The following is a 13,544-nucleotide window of genomic DNA, read 5'->3' as shown; positions in this document are numbered from 1 at the left end:
CCTGGGAATGCCGTGGGATCCCTGGGAATGCCGTGGGATCCCTGGGAATGCCGTGGGATCCCTGGGAATGCCGTGGGATCCCTGGGAATGCCGTGGGATCCCTGGGAATGCCGTGGGATCCCTGGGAATGCCGTGGGATCCCTGGGAATGCCGTGGGATCCCTGGGAATGCCGTGGGATCCCTGGGAATGCCGTGGGATCCCTGGGAATGCCGTGGGATCCCTGGGAATGCCGTGGGATCCCTGGGAATGCCGTGGGATCCCTGGGAATGCCGTGGGATCCCTGGGAATGCCGTGGGATCCCTGGGAATGCCGTGGCATCCCTGGCCTGTTCCCTTCCCTCGCTCTGTCCCTCCCTCCCAGCACCATCCCAGCCTTTCCTTGTGTTTTCCCCCAGCTCAGGATTCCCAGAGGCTCCTCCTGCCAGGATTCCTGCTCCCTCACCCCGGCTCTCCCCGTGCCAAGGATGCCCTTCCCGCTGCTCATCCTGGCACTCGGCCTGGCAGGTGAGTGGGGCTGGTGGCAGCGCCGCAGGAGATGTCCCCGGTGCCACCCGCGCCCGACAGAGCCGTGCCCCGAGCTGGCGTCTCCTGGGCTGGCGCTGCGTGGGGTGGCACCTCGGCTGGCACCTCCGGGCAGGGACAGCTCCTGGCAGGGACAGCTCCGGGCAGGGACAGCTCCTTCCCGCCCCGGGATCCCTCAGTCCTGGTGGATCCCGCTGGCAGTGCCAGCGCAGCTCCAGCCGGGCTGGCTCCCGGTGTTTATTGTTATCCAGATGGAGCCGGGGTGTTTGGGATGTGCCCGGAGCCAGGCTGGTGTGAGCCCGGTGCCCTCTCCCTGCCCGTGTCCAGGCCTGGCACGGCTCCTGCCCACCCTCCTCATCCTCCCAGCACGAAATCTTCCCAAAAATTCCCTGTGCCATCCCTGCCCTCATCACCTCATGGGATGTGTTGGTCATGGGATGGGGCTGGAATTGTGCCAGGGCACTGGGATGGGGCTGGAATCATTGCATGGCACTGGGAAGGGGCTGGAATTGTGCCATGGCACTGGGAATGGCTGGAATCGTGCCGTGGCACTGGGAAGGGGCTGGAATCATTGCATGGCACTGGGAAGGGGCTGGAATCATTGCATGGCACTGGGAAGGGGCTGGAATCATTGCATGGCACTGGGATGAGCTGGAATTGTGCCAGGGCACTGGGAAGGGGCTGGAATCATTGCATGGCACTGGGAAGGGGCTGGAATTGTGCCAGGGCACTGGGACGGGGCTGGAATCATTGCATGGCACTGGGATGAGCTGGAATTGCACTGTGCCACCCCAGCTGGCACTGTGCTGGAGCACTGGTGCCACCTAGCGCTGCCAGCCTGGCCAGGGCTGGCTCCTCCTGGGGACCGTGTCCCCACCGCTGCCACCAGCCGTCCTGTCCCCATGGGGACAATCCGGGCTCCGTGTCCCAGAGCAGGTTTGGGTGCCCGTGGCAGCTCCTGGCAGCTGAAGGTGCCCACTTTGGTGCTGGATGTGGGACTGTCCCCCTTCCAGCAGGGTGGCACGTCCAGTGACAATCCTGGGATGCCACCTGCCCATGTGTCCCTTCCATGGGCATCCCTTGGTTTTCTTGGATGTTACCCAGGTTTGGTGCTCCTGGCAGCTGAAGGTGCCGCTGATTTGCCTGGGATTGTCCCCCTTCCATCAGGGTGGCATGTCCAGTGACAGTCCTGAGATGCCACCTGCCCATTGTCCCTAACATGGGCTGCTTGGGTGTTATCCACATTTGGGTGCCCGTGGCAGCTCCTGGCAGCTGAAGGTGCCCCAGTTTGGTGCTGGATGCGGGACTGTCCCCCTTCCATCAGGGTGGCATGGCTGGGGACACTCCTGAGATGCCACCTGCCCATGTGTCCCTCCCATGGGCATTGCTTGGATGTTACCCAGATTTGGGTGCTCCTAGCAGCCGAAGGTGCCCCAGTTTGTGGGACTGTCCCCCTTCCATCAGGGTGGCATGGCTGGGGACACTCCTGAGATGCCCCCTGCCCATGTGTCCCTTTAATGGGCATCCCTTGGTTTTGTTGGATGTTAGCCAGATTTGGGTGCTCCTGGCAGCCGAAGGTGCCCCAGTTTGGTGCTGGATGTGGGAATTTCCCCGTTCCATCAGGGTGGCATGGCAGGGACAGTGCTGGGATGTCACCTGTCCCTGTTTCTCCCATGGGCATTGCTTGGGTGTTTTCCACATTAGGGTGCCCGTGGCAGCCAAAGGTGCCCCAGTTTGGTGCTGGATTTCCCCCTTCCAGCAGGGTGGCATGTCCAGTGACAATCCTGAGATGCCACCTGCCCATGTGTCCCTTCCATGGGCATCCCTTGGTTTTCTTGGATGTTACCCAGGTTTGGTGCTCCTGGCAGCTGAAGGTGCCGCTGATTTGCCTGGGATTGTCCCCCTTCCATCAGGGTGGCATGTCCAGTGACAATCCTGAGATGCCACCTGCCCACGTGTCCCTTCCATGGGCATCCCTTCGTTTTCTTGGATGTTATCCAGATTTGGCTGCTCCTGGCAGCCAAAGGTGCCCCAGCTGTATGTGGGACTGTCCCCCTTCCATCAGGGTGGCATGTCCAGTGACAATCTTGAGATGCCATTTGTGCACATGTGCCCTCCACGGGCATCCCTCAATTTTCTCCGGCGCCATCCAGGTGCAGAACCCAGGATATTCTCCTGCAGCAGTCACAGCACGTCCCCGTCCCCTCCTGCAGGTGCCATGGAGATCCAGGTGCCCGAGGAGCCCGTGGTGGCCCTGTTTGGCCACGACGCCACCCTGCTGTGCTCCTTCTCTCCCGACGCCAACTTCAGCGTGGCCGAGCTGAGCCTCATCTGGCAGCTGACGGACACCAAGCGCCTGGTGCACGGCTTCTCGGGGGGCCACGACCAGCTGCAGGACCAGGGCCGCGGCTACGCCAACCGCACGGCGCTCTTCTACGACCAGCTGGCCCGGGGCAACGTGTCCCTGCTGCTGCGCCGCGTGCGCATCGCCGACGAGGGCAGCTTCACCTGCTTCGTGCGCGTGCGCGACTACGACAGCGCCGCCGTGGCGCTGCAGGTGGCGGGTGAGGAGTGCGGGGCACCGGGGTGGCGGCTGTGCCACCCCAAGGTGTTCCTGCGGTGGTGTGGTCTGTGCCCTGTGAGGCTCCTGGCTGAGGATGGGTTTGGCAGCTGGAAGAGCCCATCCCAATCCTGGCTGGCCCAGCTCCCCATCCCCATCCTCACATCAGTCCCCCCCTTGTCCCCAAAATGTTCCCTGGGCAGTGTGATCTGTGCCCTGTGAGGCTCCTGGCTGAGGGGCCACCTGGGCCAGCTGAGGATGGGTTTAGCAGCTGGAAGAGTTCATCACAGTCCATCTCAATCCTCACTCCAGTTCCCTGGAGTGATGGCCCAGCTCCCCTCCCAATCCTTACTCCGGTTCCCCTCTTGTCACCTGCAGCACCTCCCCAAAATGTTCCCAGGGGAGTGACAGAAAGGGGCCACCTCAGCCAGGAGTGACCCTCAGCTGAGGATGGGTTTGGCAGCTGGAAGAGCCTGTCCCAGGGCTGGCTGGCCCAGCTCCCCATCCCAGTCCTCACTTCTGTCCCTCCTTGTCTCCTACAGCACCTCCTCAAAATATTCCCTGGGCATTGTGATATGTGCCTTGCTGAGACTCAGCTGAGGGGCCACCTCACCATCCCAATCCTCACTCTGGCACCCTAATTGTCCCCAAAATGTTCCCTGGGCAGTGTGATCCGTGCCCTGTGAGGCTCCTGGCTGAGGGGCCACCTGGGCCACCTGAGGATGGGTTTAGCAGCTGGAAGGGTTCATCCCAGTCCATCTCAATCCAGAGTTCCCCAGGGTGATGGCCCAGCTCCCCATCCCAATCCTCACTCTGGTCCTCTTCTTGTCCCCCACAGCACCTCCCCAAAATATTCTCAGGGGAGTGACAGAAAGGGGCCACCTCAGCCAGGAGTGACCCTCATCTGAGGATGGGTTTGGCAGCTGAAAGAGTCCATCCCAATCCTGGCTGGCCAAGCACCCCCTCCCAACCCTCACTCTGGCACCCTATTTGTCCCCAAAATGTTCCCTGGGCAGCGTGATCCGTGCCCTGCTGAGGCTCCTGGCTGAGGGGCACCTGTGCCAGCAGTGACCCTCAGCCGAGGATGGGTTTAGCCCCATCCCAGGGCTGGCCCAGCTCCCCATCCCAATCCTCACTCGTCCCCCGCAGCATGTCCCAAAATGTTCCCAGGGGAGTGACACAGAGGGGCCGCCTCGGCCAGTGGGGACCCTCTGCTGAGGATGGGTTTGGCATCTGAAAGAGCTCATCCCAATCCTGGCTGGCCCAGCTCCCCATCCCAATCCTCACTCCACTTTTCCCCCTTGTCCCCAAAATGTTCCCTGGGCAGTGTGATCCGTGCCCTGCTGAGGCTCCTGGCTGCAGGGCACCTGTGCCAGCAGTGACCCTCAGCTGAGGATGGGTTTGGCACTGCAAGATCCCAATCCTGGCAGCTGCAAGATGCCAATTCCGGCTCGCCCCGCTCCTGATGCCAATCCTCTCTCCTGTCCCCCCTTGTCCCCCACAGCACCTCCCCAAAATGTTCCCTGGGCAGTGCAATCCGTGCCCTGCTGAGGCTCCTGGCTGCAGGGCACCTGTGCCAGCAGTGACCCTCAGCTGAGGATGGCCCTGCAAGGTGCCAATCCCGGCTGGCCCCGCTCCTGATGCCAGCCCTCCCTGCTGTCCCCCTGTCCCCACAGCTCCCTACTCCAAGCCCAGCGTGCACCTGGAGCCCAGCAAGGACCTGAAGCCGGGCGACGTGGCCGAGGTGACGTGCCACGCGTCCCGCGGCTACCCCGAGGCCAGCGTGCTGTGGCAGGACAGCCGGGGTGCCAACCTGACTGCCAACGTCACCACGTGGCAGGTGGCCAACGAGGAGGGGCTCTTCGAGGTGCGCAGCGTCCTGCGCGTGCTGGTGGAGCCCAGCGTCACCTACTCGTGCCTGGTGCTCAACGCCGCGCTGCGCCAGCACGGCCACGCCTCGGTCACCATCACGGGTCCCGAGGCCAGCGTGCTGTGGCAGGACAGCCGGGGTGCCAACCTGACTGCCAACGTCACCACGTGGCAGGTGGCCAACGAGGAGGGGCTCTTCGAGGTGCGCAGCGTCCTGCGCGTGCTGGTGGAGCCCAGCGTCACCTACTCGTGCCTGGTGCTCAACGCCGCGCTGCGCCAGCACGGCCACGCCTCGGGCCCGAGCCAGGCAGGAGGGGCACGGGGAGGTGGCACTGATAGCCAGAGCCAGCCAGGAGGGCACGGGGAGGTGGCACTGATAGCCAGAGCCAGCCAGGAGGGCACGGGGAGGTGGCACTGCCACCCAGAGCCAGCCAGGAGGGGCTGGGGGAGGTGGCACTGGCAGCCAAAGCCAGCCAGGAGGGCAGGGGGAGGTGGCACTGCCACCCACAGCCAGCCAGGAGGGGCTGGGGGAGGTGGCACTGCCACCCAAAGCCAGCCAGGAGGGCACGGGGAGGTGGCACTGCCACCCACAGCCAGCCAGGAGGGGCTGGGGGAGGTGGCACTGCCACCCACAGCCAGCCAGGAGGGCACGGGGAGGTGGCACTGCCACCCACAGCCAGCCAGGAGGGCACGGGGAGGTGGCACTGCCACCCACAGCCAGCCAGGAGGCATTATTGGAGGTGACTGGTGGCACTCAGGATGGTTGGGGGAGGTGACACTGGCACCCAGAGCCACTCAAACGGCATTGGGGGAGGTGACTGTGGTGGCTCTGGCACCCAAAGCCAGCCAGGAGGCATGGGGGGAGGTGACCGTGGTGGCATTGGGACGCAAAGCCATCTGAGGTGGGTCTGGGGGAGGTGACCTTGGTGGCACTGGCACCCAAAGCCAGCCAGGAGGGGCTGGGGGAGGTGGCACTGCCACCCAAGGCCACCCAGGAAGCGCTGGGGGAGGTGACTGTGGTGGCACCCGGGATGGCTGGGGAAGGTGACCATGGTGGTACCCAGAAGGGTTGGGGAAGGTGACCTTGGTGGCACTGGCACCCAAGGCCACCCAGGAAGTGCTGGGGGAGGTAGGTGACTGTGGTGGCACCCGGGATGGCTGGGGAAGGTGACCATGGTGGTACCCAGAAGGGTTGGGGAAGGTGACCTTGGTGGCCCCCAGGAAGCACGGGGGAGGTGGCAGTGCCACCCAGAGGGGGATGTTGGGGAGGGGTTCCCGGCTGGGCTGGCACTCCCAGAGCAGCCGGGGCTGTCCCTGGATCCTGGCAGTGCCCCGGGCGGGGCTTGGGGCAGCCTGGGACAGCGGAGGTGGCACTGCCCGTGGCAGGGGGTGGCAGCGGGTGGCCTTTAGCACTTCCACGGAGACATTCCATGCCCCAGGAAGCTGTTCTGGGCTGGGTTGGGATCCAGCCTGGGTGTGGGATCATCCTGGATATGGGATCATCCTGGATGTGGGATCATCCTGGATGTGGGGTCACCCTGGGTGTGGGATCATCCTGGATATGGGGTCACCCTGGATGTGGGGTCACCCTGGATGTGGGATCACCCTGGATATGGGGTCACTCTGGATATGGGGTCACCCTGGGTGTGGGATCATCCTGGCACATTGTGGGTGGGGTCATGCTGGAGCATCCTGGCTGTGGGATCACCCCAGATATGGGATCATCCCAGATATGGGGTCACCCCAGATGTAGGATCACATTGGACATGGGATCACCCCACATGTGGGATCACCCTGGATATGGGATCACCCTGGATATGGGATCACCCTGGCTGTGGGATCACCCTGGATATGGGATCACCCTGGATGTGGAATCACCTCGAATCATTCTGGATTTGGGGTTACCCTCAATGTTGGATCATCCTGGGTGTTGGGGCATCCTGGCTGTGGGGACACCCTGAATGTGGGATCATCCTGAGTGCTGGGTCACCCTGGGTGTGGGGTCACCCCAGCAATGGGATCACCCTGGATATGGGATCACCCCAGATGTGGTATCATCTTGGATATGGGGTCACCCTGGATGTGGGATCACCTTGAATGATCCTGGATGTGGGGTTACCCTCAGTGTTGCATCATCCTGGGTGTTGGGATCATCCTGGTTGTGGGGTCACCCTGGATCTGGGATCACCCCAAATGTGGGATCACCCTGGCCATGGAGTCACCCTGGATGTGGGATCATCCTGGATATGAGGTCACCCCAGTTATGGCATCATCCTGAATATGGGGTTACCCCAGACGTGGGATCGCCCCAGATATGGGATCACCCCGGATGTGGGATCACCCTGGCCATGGAGTCACCCCAGATGTGGGATCACCCTGGCAACGGGATCACCCTGGATGTGGAATCACCCTGAATATGGGGTCACCCCAGCTGTGGGGTCACCCTGGATATGGGGTCACCCTGGATATGGGGTTACCCTGGATATGGGGTCACCCCAGCTGTGGGCTCACCCTGGCAGTGGGGTCACCCTGGATATGGGATCACCCTGGATATGGGGTCACCCCAGCTGTGGGCTCACCCTGGCAGTGGGGTCACCCTGGATATGGGATCACCCTGGATATGGGATCACCCTGGCAGTGGGCTCACCCTGGCAGTGGGGTCACGCCGGCATTCCCGGGTGCTGATCCGGGCCCTTTTCCGTCCCTCCCGCAAGGCCAGCCCCTGGCATTCCCGGCGGTGGCCCTGTGGGTGACAGTGGCCCTGGCCGTGTGCGTGGTGGCCCTGCTGGGCGTCCTGGCCTTCGTGTGCCACCAGAAGATCCGCGAGAGCTGCCGGGAGGACGAGGAGCGCGCGGGTGAGTCCGGGAGGGGACACACGGGGGTGGCACCAGAGGGACACACCGGGGTGGCACCGGGGAGTGGCACTGCCACCCGTGTCCCCTTTCCCGGCACCTCCGGGCTCCTTTCCCATTTTGGGTAATATTCCACATTTTTATGGGGTGCTGTTTGCACCACAGGGAGATTTGTTCCTGGAAAAGGTCCCAAAGCAGCTTTGCCACCCTTGGGAATCACCTTTTTTTCCGTGGATTTTGCTCCCGGTTTCTCTCAGGAATGACCTTTTTTCCACGGGTTTTTTCCATGGATTTTGTTCCCAGATTCCCTCGGGAATTGCCTTTATTCCATGGATTTTGCCCCCAGTTTCTATTGGGGATTACTTTTTTTCCATGGATTTTTCCCATGGATTTTGCTCCCCCTTTCCCTCAGGAATTATCGCTTTCCATGGATGAATTATCACTTTCCATGGATTTTTCCATGGATTTTACTTCCAGTTTCTATTGGGAATTCCCTTTTTTCCATGGGATTTTTTCCATGGATTTTGCTCCCAATTTCCCTCAGGAATGACCTTTTCTCCGTGGATTTTTCCATGGATTTTGCTCCCAGGAGCAGCAGCAGGGGGTGGGCACCTCCCGGGCTCCTGGTGGGCGCTGGAGGGAGGGAAGAGCCTCCCAGTTTGGGGTTTCCCAACTTTTGGGGTTTCCAGGGATCCCTCTCCAGGCAGATTTCAGCTGTGCCAAACCCACGGCGTCCCTCGGAGCTGGGGCCTTTCCCGCTGGGATTTTCGGGAATGTGGCGCCCTGGGAAGGCCAGGATGCTGCCAGGGGCACCCCCAGAACCCCAGGAATGGGGTTCCCACCTCGGGATCCTTGTTTTCCAGGGCCAGAGGAGCGGGATGAGGAGGGGGAGGAGCCCAAGACAGGTGGGTGCCCCGTGCTGGGCGCTTGGCCCCTTCCCTATTCCCGATTTCTGACAGCCCTGATCCTGGATAAACCTCCCCATTCCCAAATCAAACCCCCCATTCCTTAATAAACCTCCCCATTCCTCAATAAAACTTCCAAATTCCCAAGTCAAACCTTCCCATTCCTTAATAAACCTCCCCATTCCTTAATAAAATCTTCCAATTCCCAAATAAATCAAACGTCCCAATTCCTATAAAACTTCCAAATTCCCAAGTCAAACCTTCCCATTCCTTAATAAACCTCCCCATTCCCAAATGAAACCCCCCATTCCTTAATAAAATATTCCAATTCCCAAATCAAACCTCCCAATTCCATAATAAACCTCCCAACCCCTTAATCAAATCTTCAAATTCCTGAGTAAAACCACCCAAATTCCATAATAAATTCCAAAAGCACCCAATTCCTTAATAAACCTCTCAATTCCTTAATAAAACCTCCTCATTTCTTAATAATCTCCACATTCCTTAATAAAACCTTCCCATTCCGTAATAAACTTCCCCATTCCCAAATCAAACCTCCCCATTCTTTAATAAACCTCCCCATTCCTCAATAAAATGTTCAAATTCCCAAATGAAACCTCCCCATTCCTCAATAAAATCTTCCAATTCCCAAATCAAACCTCCCAATTCCTCAATAAAATCTTCCAATTCCCAAATCAAACCTCCTAATTCCTTAATAAACCTCCCAGCCCCTTAATAAAATCTTCAAATTCCTGAGTAAAACCACCCAAATTCCATAATAAAAGCACCCAATTCCTTAATAAACCTCTCAATTCCTTAATAAAACCTCCTCATTTCTTAATAAATTTCCACATTCCTTAATAAAACCTTCCCATTCCTTAACAAACGTCCCCATTCCCAAATGAAACCTCCCCATTCCTTAATAAACCTCCACATTCCTCAATAAAATGTTCAAATTCCCAAATCAAACCTTCCCATTCCTTAATAAACCTCCACATTCCTCAATAAAATCTCCCAATTCCCGAATAAATCATCCCCATTCTTCAATTAAATGACAAAATTCCATTAAAAAACCTCCCCATTCCTCCCCATTCATTAATAAACCTCCCCATTCATCACTAAAATGTTCAAATTCCCCAATAAAACCTGCCCATTCCTCAATAAAATCTTCCAATTCCCAAATCAAACCTCCCAATTCCTCAATAAAATCTTCCAATTCCCAAATCAAACCTCCTAATTCCTTAATAAACCTCCCAGCCCCTTAATAAAATCTTCAAATTCCTGAGTAAAACCACCCAAATTCCATAATAAAAGCACCCAATTCCTTAATAAACCTCTCAATTCCTTAATAAAACCTCCTCATTTCTTAATAAATTTCCACATTCCTTAATAAAACCTTCCCATTCCTTAACAAACGTCCCCATTCCCAAATGAAACCTCCCCATTCCTTAATAAACCTCCACATTCCTCAATAAAATGTTCAAATTCCCAAATCAAACCTTCCCATTCCTTAATAAACCTCCACATTCCTCAATAAAATCTCCCAATTCCCGAATAAATCATCCCCATTCTTCAATTAAATGACAAAATTCCATTAAAAAACCTCCCCATTCCTCAACAAATCTCCCAATTCCTTAAGAAAATGACAGAATTCCTGAATAACACCTCCCATTTCTTTAATAAAATGAGAGAATTCCCAAATAAAACCTCCCCATTCCTTAATAAACCTCCCCATTTCCTCAACAAAATCTCCCAATTCCCAAATAAAATCTCCAAGTTCCTTAATAAAATGACAGGATTCCTTAATAAAACCTCCCCATTCCTTAATAGACCTCCCCATTCCTTAATAAAATGACAGAATTCCTGGATAAAACCTTCGTATTTCTTTAATAAAATGACAGAATTTCTTAATAAAATCTCCCAATTCCAAATAAAACCTCCCCATTCTTCAATTAAATGACAGAATTCCATTAAAAAAGTCTCCCAATTCCTTAATAAAATGACAGAATTCCTTAATAAACCTCCCAATTCATTAGTAAAATCTCCCAATTCTGTAATAAAACCTCCCAATTCCTGAATAAAATTACAGAATTCCTTAATAAAATCTCCCAATTCCCAAATAAAACCTCCTGATTCCCAAATAAAACCTCCCTATTCCTTAATAAAATGGCAGAATTCCCAGATAAAATCTCCCAATTTCTTAATAAATTGACAGGATTCCTTAAGAAAACCTCCAAATTCCCTAATAAAATAGCAAATTTCCCAACTAAAACCTCCCAATTCCTTAATAAAACGGCAGAATTTCCAGATAAAATCTCCCAATTCCTTAATAAAATGGCAAAATTCCCAAATAAAACCTCCTAATTCCTTAATAAAATGACAGAATTCCCAGATAAAATCTCTCGATTTCTTAGTAAAATGACAGAATTCCTTAAGAAAACCTCCAAATTCCCTAATAAAATAGCAAATTTCCCACCTAAAACCTCCCAATTCCTTAATAAAATGACAGAATTCCCAGATAAAATCTCTCGATTTCTTAGTAAAATGACAGAATTCCTTAAGAAAACCTCCAAATTCCCTAATAAAATAGCAAATTTCCCACCTAAAACCTCCCAATTCCTTAATAAAACGGCAGAATTTCCAGATAAAATCTCCCAATTCCTTAATAAAATGGCAAAATTCCCAAATAAAACCTCCTAATTCCTTAATAAAATGACAGAATTCCCAGATAAAATCTCTCAATTTCTTAGTAAAATGACAGAATTCCTTAAGAAAACCTCCAAATTCCCTAATAAAATAGCAAATTTCCCAACTAAAACCTCCCAATTCCACATCCCGCATTTCCCACGCAGCTCCACGCTATTCCTGGGGATTCCTTTTATCCACTGGCACAGGACCAAACCCTTGGAATTCTGCAGGGAAATTGGGAACAGGGTCACTTTTGGGGTTTATCCCCCCAAAAAGGGATTTTTGGAGCCGTTTCCTTTGGGAATGGGATGGGATTGACCACGGGATGTTTTCCCCTTTTCCCAGCTCTGCAGCTGCTGGAAAACACGGAGAGCAGAGAGGGTGAGTGGATGTTTCTGGAAAAACCGGGATAATTCCCCTTTTCTCCCTAAAATCCGCGTGGGAAACATTTGTCAGGTTTCCAGGGGGATTTTCCCTCCCCTATTTCATTTTCCCATGGGTTTTCCATCAGCTTTTCCCAGATTATGGTTTTCCATTTCCCTTTTTCCTAGTTTTTCCTGGTTTTTTCCCAGTTTTTCCTATTTTTTCCCAGCATCCAGCAACTCCTGCATCCCTCATCCCTCCTTTTCCCCACTGCTTCGGGATTGGGAAAAGCCTCCCCACACCCAGCCCTGGAAGGAATTTGGGGTTTTTTTTGGAGTTGCCGTGGATTTTCTGGGATGATGGGAATTGCTGGGGTTGGAAAAGGATTCAGAGTTTTCCCACCGTGGAAAAGGATCCGGAGTTTTCCTGGCCTGGAAAAGGATCCCAGCCTGGAAAAGGATCCAGAGTTTTTTCCAGCCTGGAAAAGGATCCAGAGTTTTTTCCAGCCTGGAAAAGGATCCAGAGTTTTTCCCAGCCCAGATAAGGATCCAGAGTTTTTCCAAGTGTGGAAAAGGATCCAGAGTTGTCCCAGCCTGGAAAAGGATCTGGAGTTTCCCAAGCTGCAGCCCCAATAATCCATTAATCCATTAATTTACTTACGTCATAATTGATCAATGTATTCATTCATCAATTCATTAATTCATTTATTTGTTCATTTATTAATGTATTAATTTACAAATCCATTACTTCATGAATGGATTCATTAATTCGTTAATAATTAATTTATTCCTTCATTAATCTATTAATTTATAAATTCCCGGCAGAGTTTTTCCAAGTGTGGAAAAGGATCCAGAGTTGTCCCAGCCTGGAAAAGGATCTGGAGTTTCCCAAGCTGCAGCCCCAATAATCCATTAATCCATTAATTTACTTACGTCATAATTGATCAATTTATTCATTCATCAATTCATTAATTCATTTATTTGTTCATTTATTAATGTATTAATTTACAAATCCATTACTTCATGAATGAATTGATTCATTCATTCATTAATAATTAATTTATTCCTTCATTAATCGATTAATTTATAAATTCCCGAATCTATTGATCTATCAATCCCATCCCTGCAGTTCCCTTTCGATGTTTTCCCTCTCGATTCCTTTCCCCGCCCAGCTCGGGAGCAGGAGATCGATTGACGGCAGCCCCGGAGCCCGGCCCCGCCCGCGCGTCCCGAGCGAGCGGCGACATCCCCGGGGAGGTGACACCCCTGGGACAGTGACACCCCCGGGTCGGTGACACCCCCGGGACAGTGACACCCCCGGGACAGTGACACCCCCGGGACAGTGACACCCCTGGGACAGTGACACCCCCGGGACAGTGACACCCCCGGGACAGTGACACCCCCGGGGCGGTGACACCCCCGGGACAGTGACACCCCCGGGACAGTGACACCCCCGGGGCGGTGACACCCCGGGACAGTGACACCCCCGGGACAGTGACACCCCCGGGACAGTGACACCCCCGGGTCGGTGACACCCCCGGGACAGTGACACCCCCGGGTCGGTGACACCCCCGGGACAGTGACACCCCCGGGGCGCCCCGCAGGGAGGACCGGAGCTGCCGCCTCCCCCATCCCATTCCCGCTCCCGCCTCCCGTCCTTCCCGGGAAGGGCGGGCTGAGGGTCTGCCCGGTGTCCCCGTGTCCCTCCGCGTGTCCCCGTGTCCCTCCCCGGGGGACATTCCCGTTCCCTGCTCTCCCGGGAATGGCGCCGGAGCGCGGGGGGCTC

At 55.0% G+C, this 13,544-nt stretch overlaps 1 protein-coding gene across 5 annotated transcripts; it reads left to right on the top strand.

The window, feature by feature from the left end:
- Positions 1-234: 234 nt before the first annotated feature.
- On the top strand, positions 235-13,207 carry CD276 (CD276 molecule). Of its 5 annotated transcripts, none has more exons than XM_039723092.1 (7): positions 235-504; positions 2,736-3,086; positions 4,759-5,055; positions 7,666-7,806; positions 8,667-8,708; positions 11,742-11,777; positions 12,888-13,186. In XM_039723092.1, the coding sequence occupies exons 1-7, from the start codon at positions 288-290 to the stop codon at positions 13,034-13,036; spliced, it is 1,233 nt and encodes a 410-aa protein (XP_039579026.1). In that variant the 5' UTR covers positions 235-287; the 3' UTR covers positions 13,037-13,186. The 5 variants fall into 5 exon arrangements, with proteins under 5 accessions (XP_039579026.1, XP_039579029.1, XP_039579027.1 ...); XM_039723095.1 differs by having other exon boundaries at positions 12,931-13,060; XM_039723093.1 differs by lacking the exon at positions 8,667-8,708 and having other exon boundaries at positions 7,671-7,806; positions 12,888-13,207.
- Positions 13,208-13,544: the final 337 nt, after the last annotated feature.

The sequence above is a fragment of the Passer montanus genome, unplaced genomic scaffold (assembly GCF_014805655.1).
Source record: "Passer montanus isolate IOZ18808 unplaced genomic scaffold, ASM1480565v1 scaffold5, whole genome shotgun sequence".
Lineage (NCBI taxonomy): Eukaryota > Metazoa > Chordata > Aves > Passeriformes > Passeridae > Passer > Passer montanus.
The sequence above is the reverse complement of the archived record's forward strand: the minus strand, read 5'-3'. Positions and strand labels throughout refer to the sequence as shown.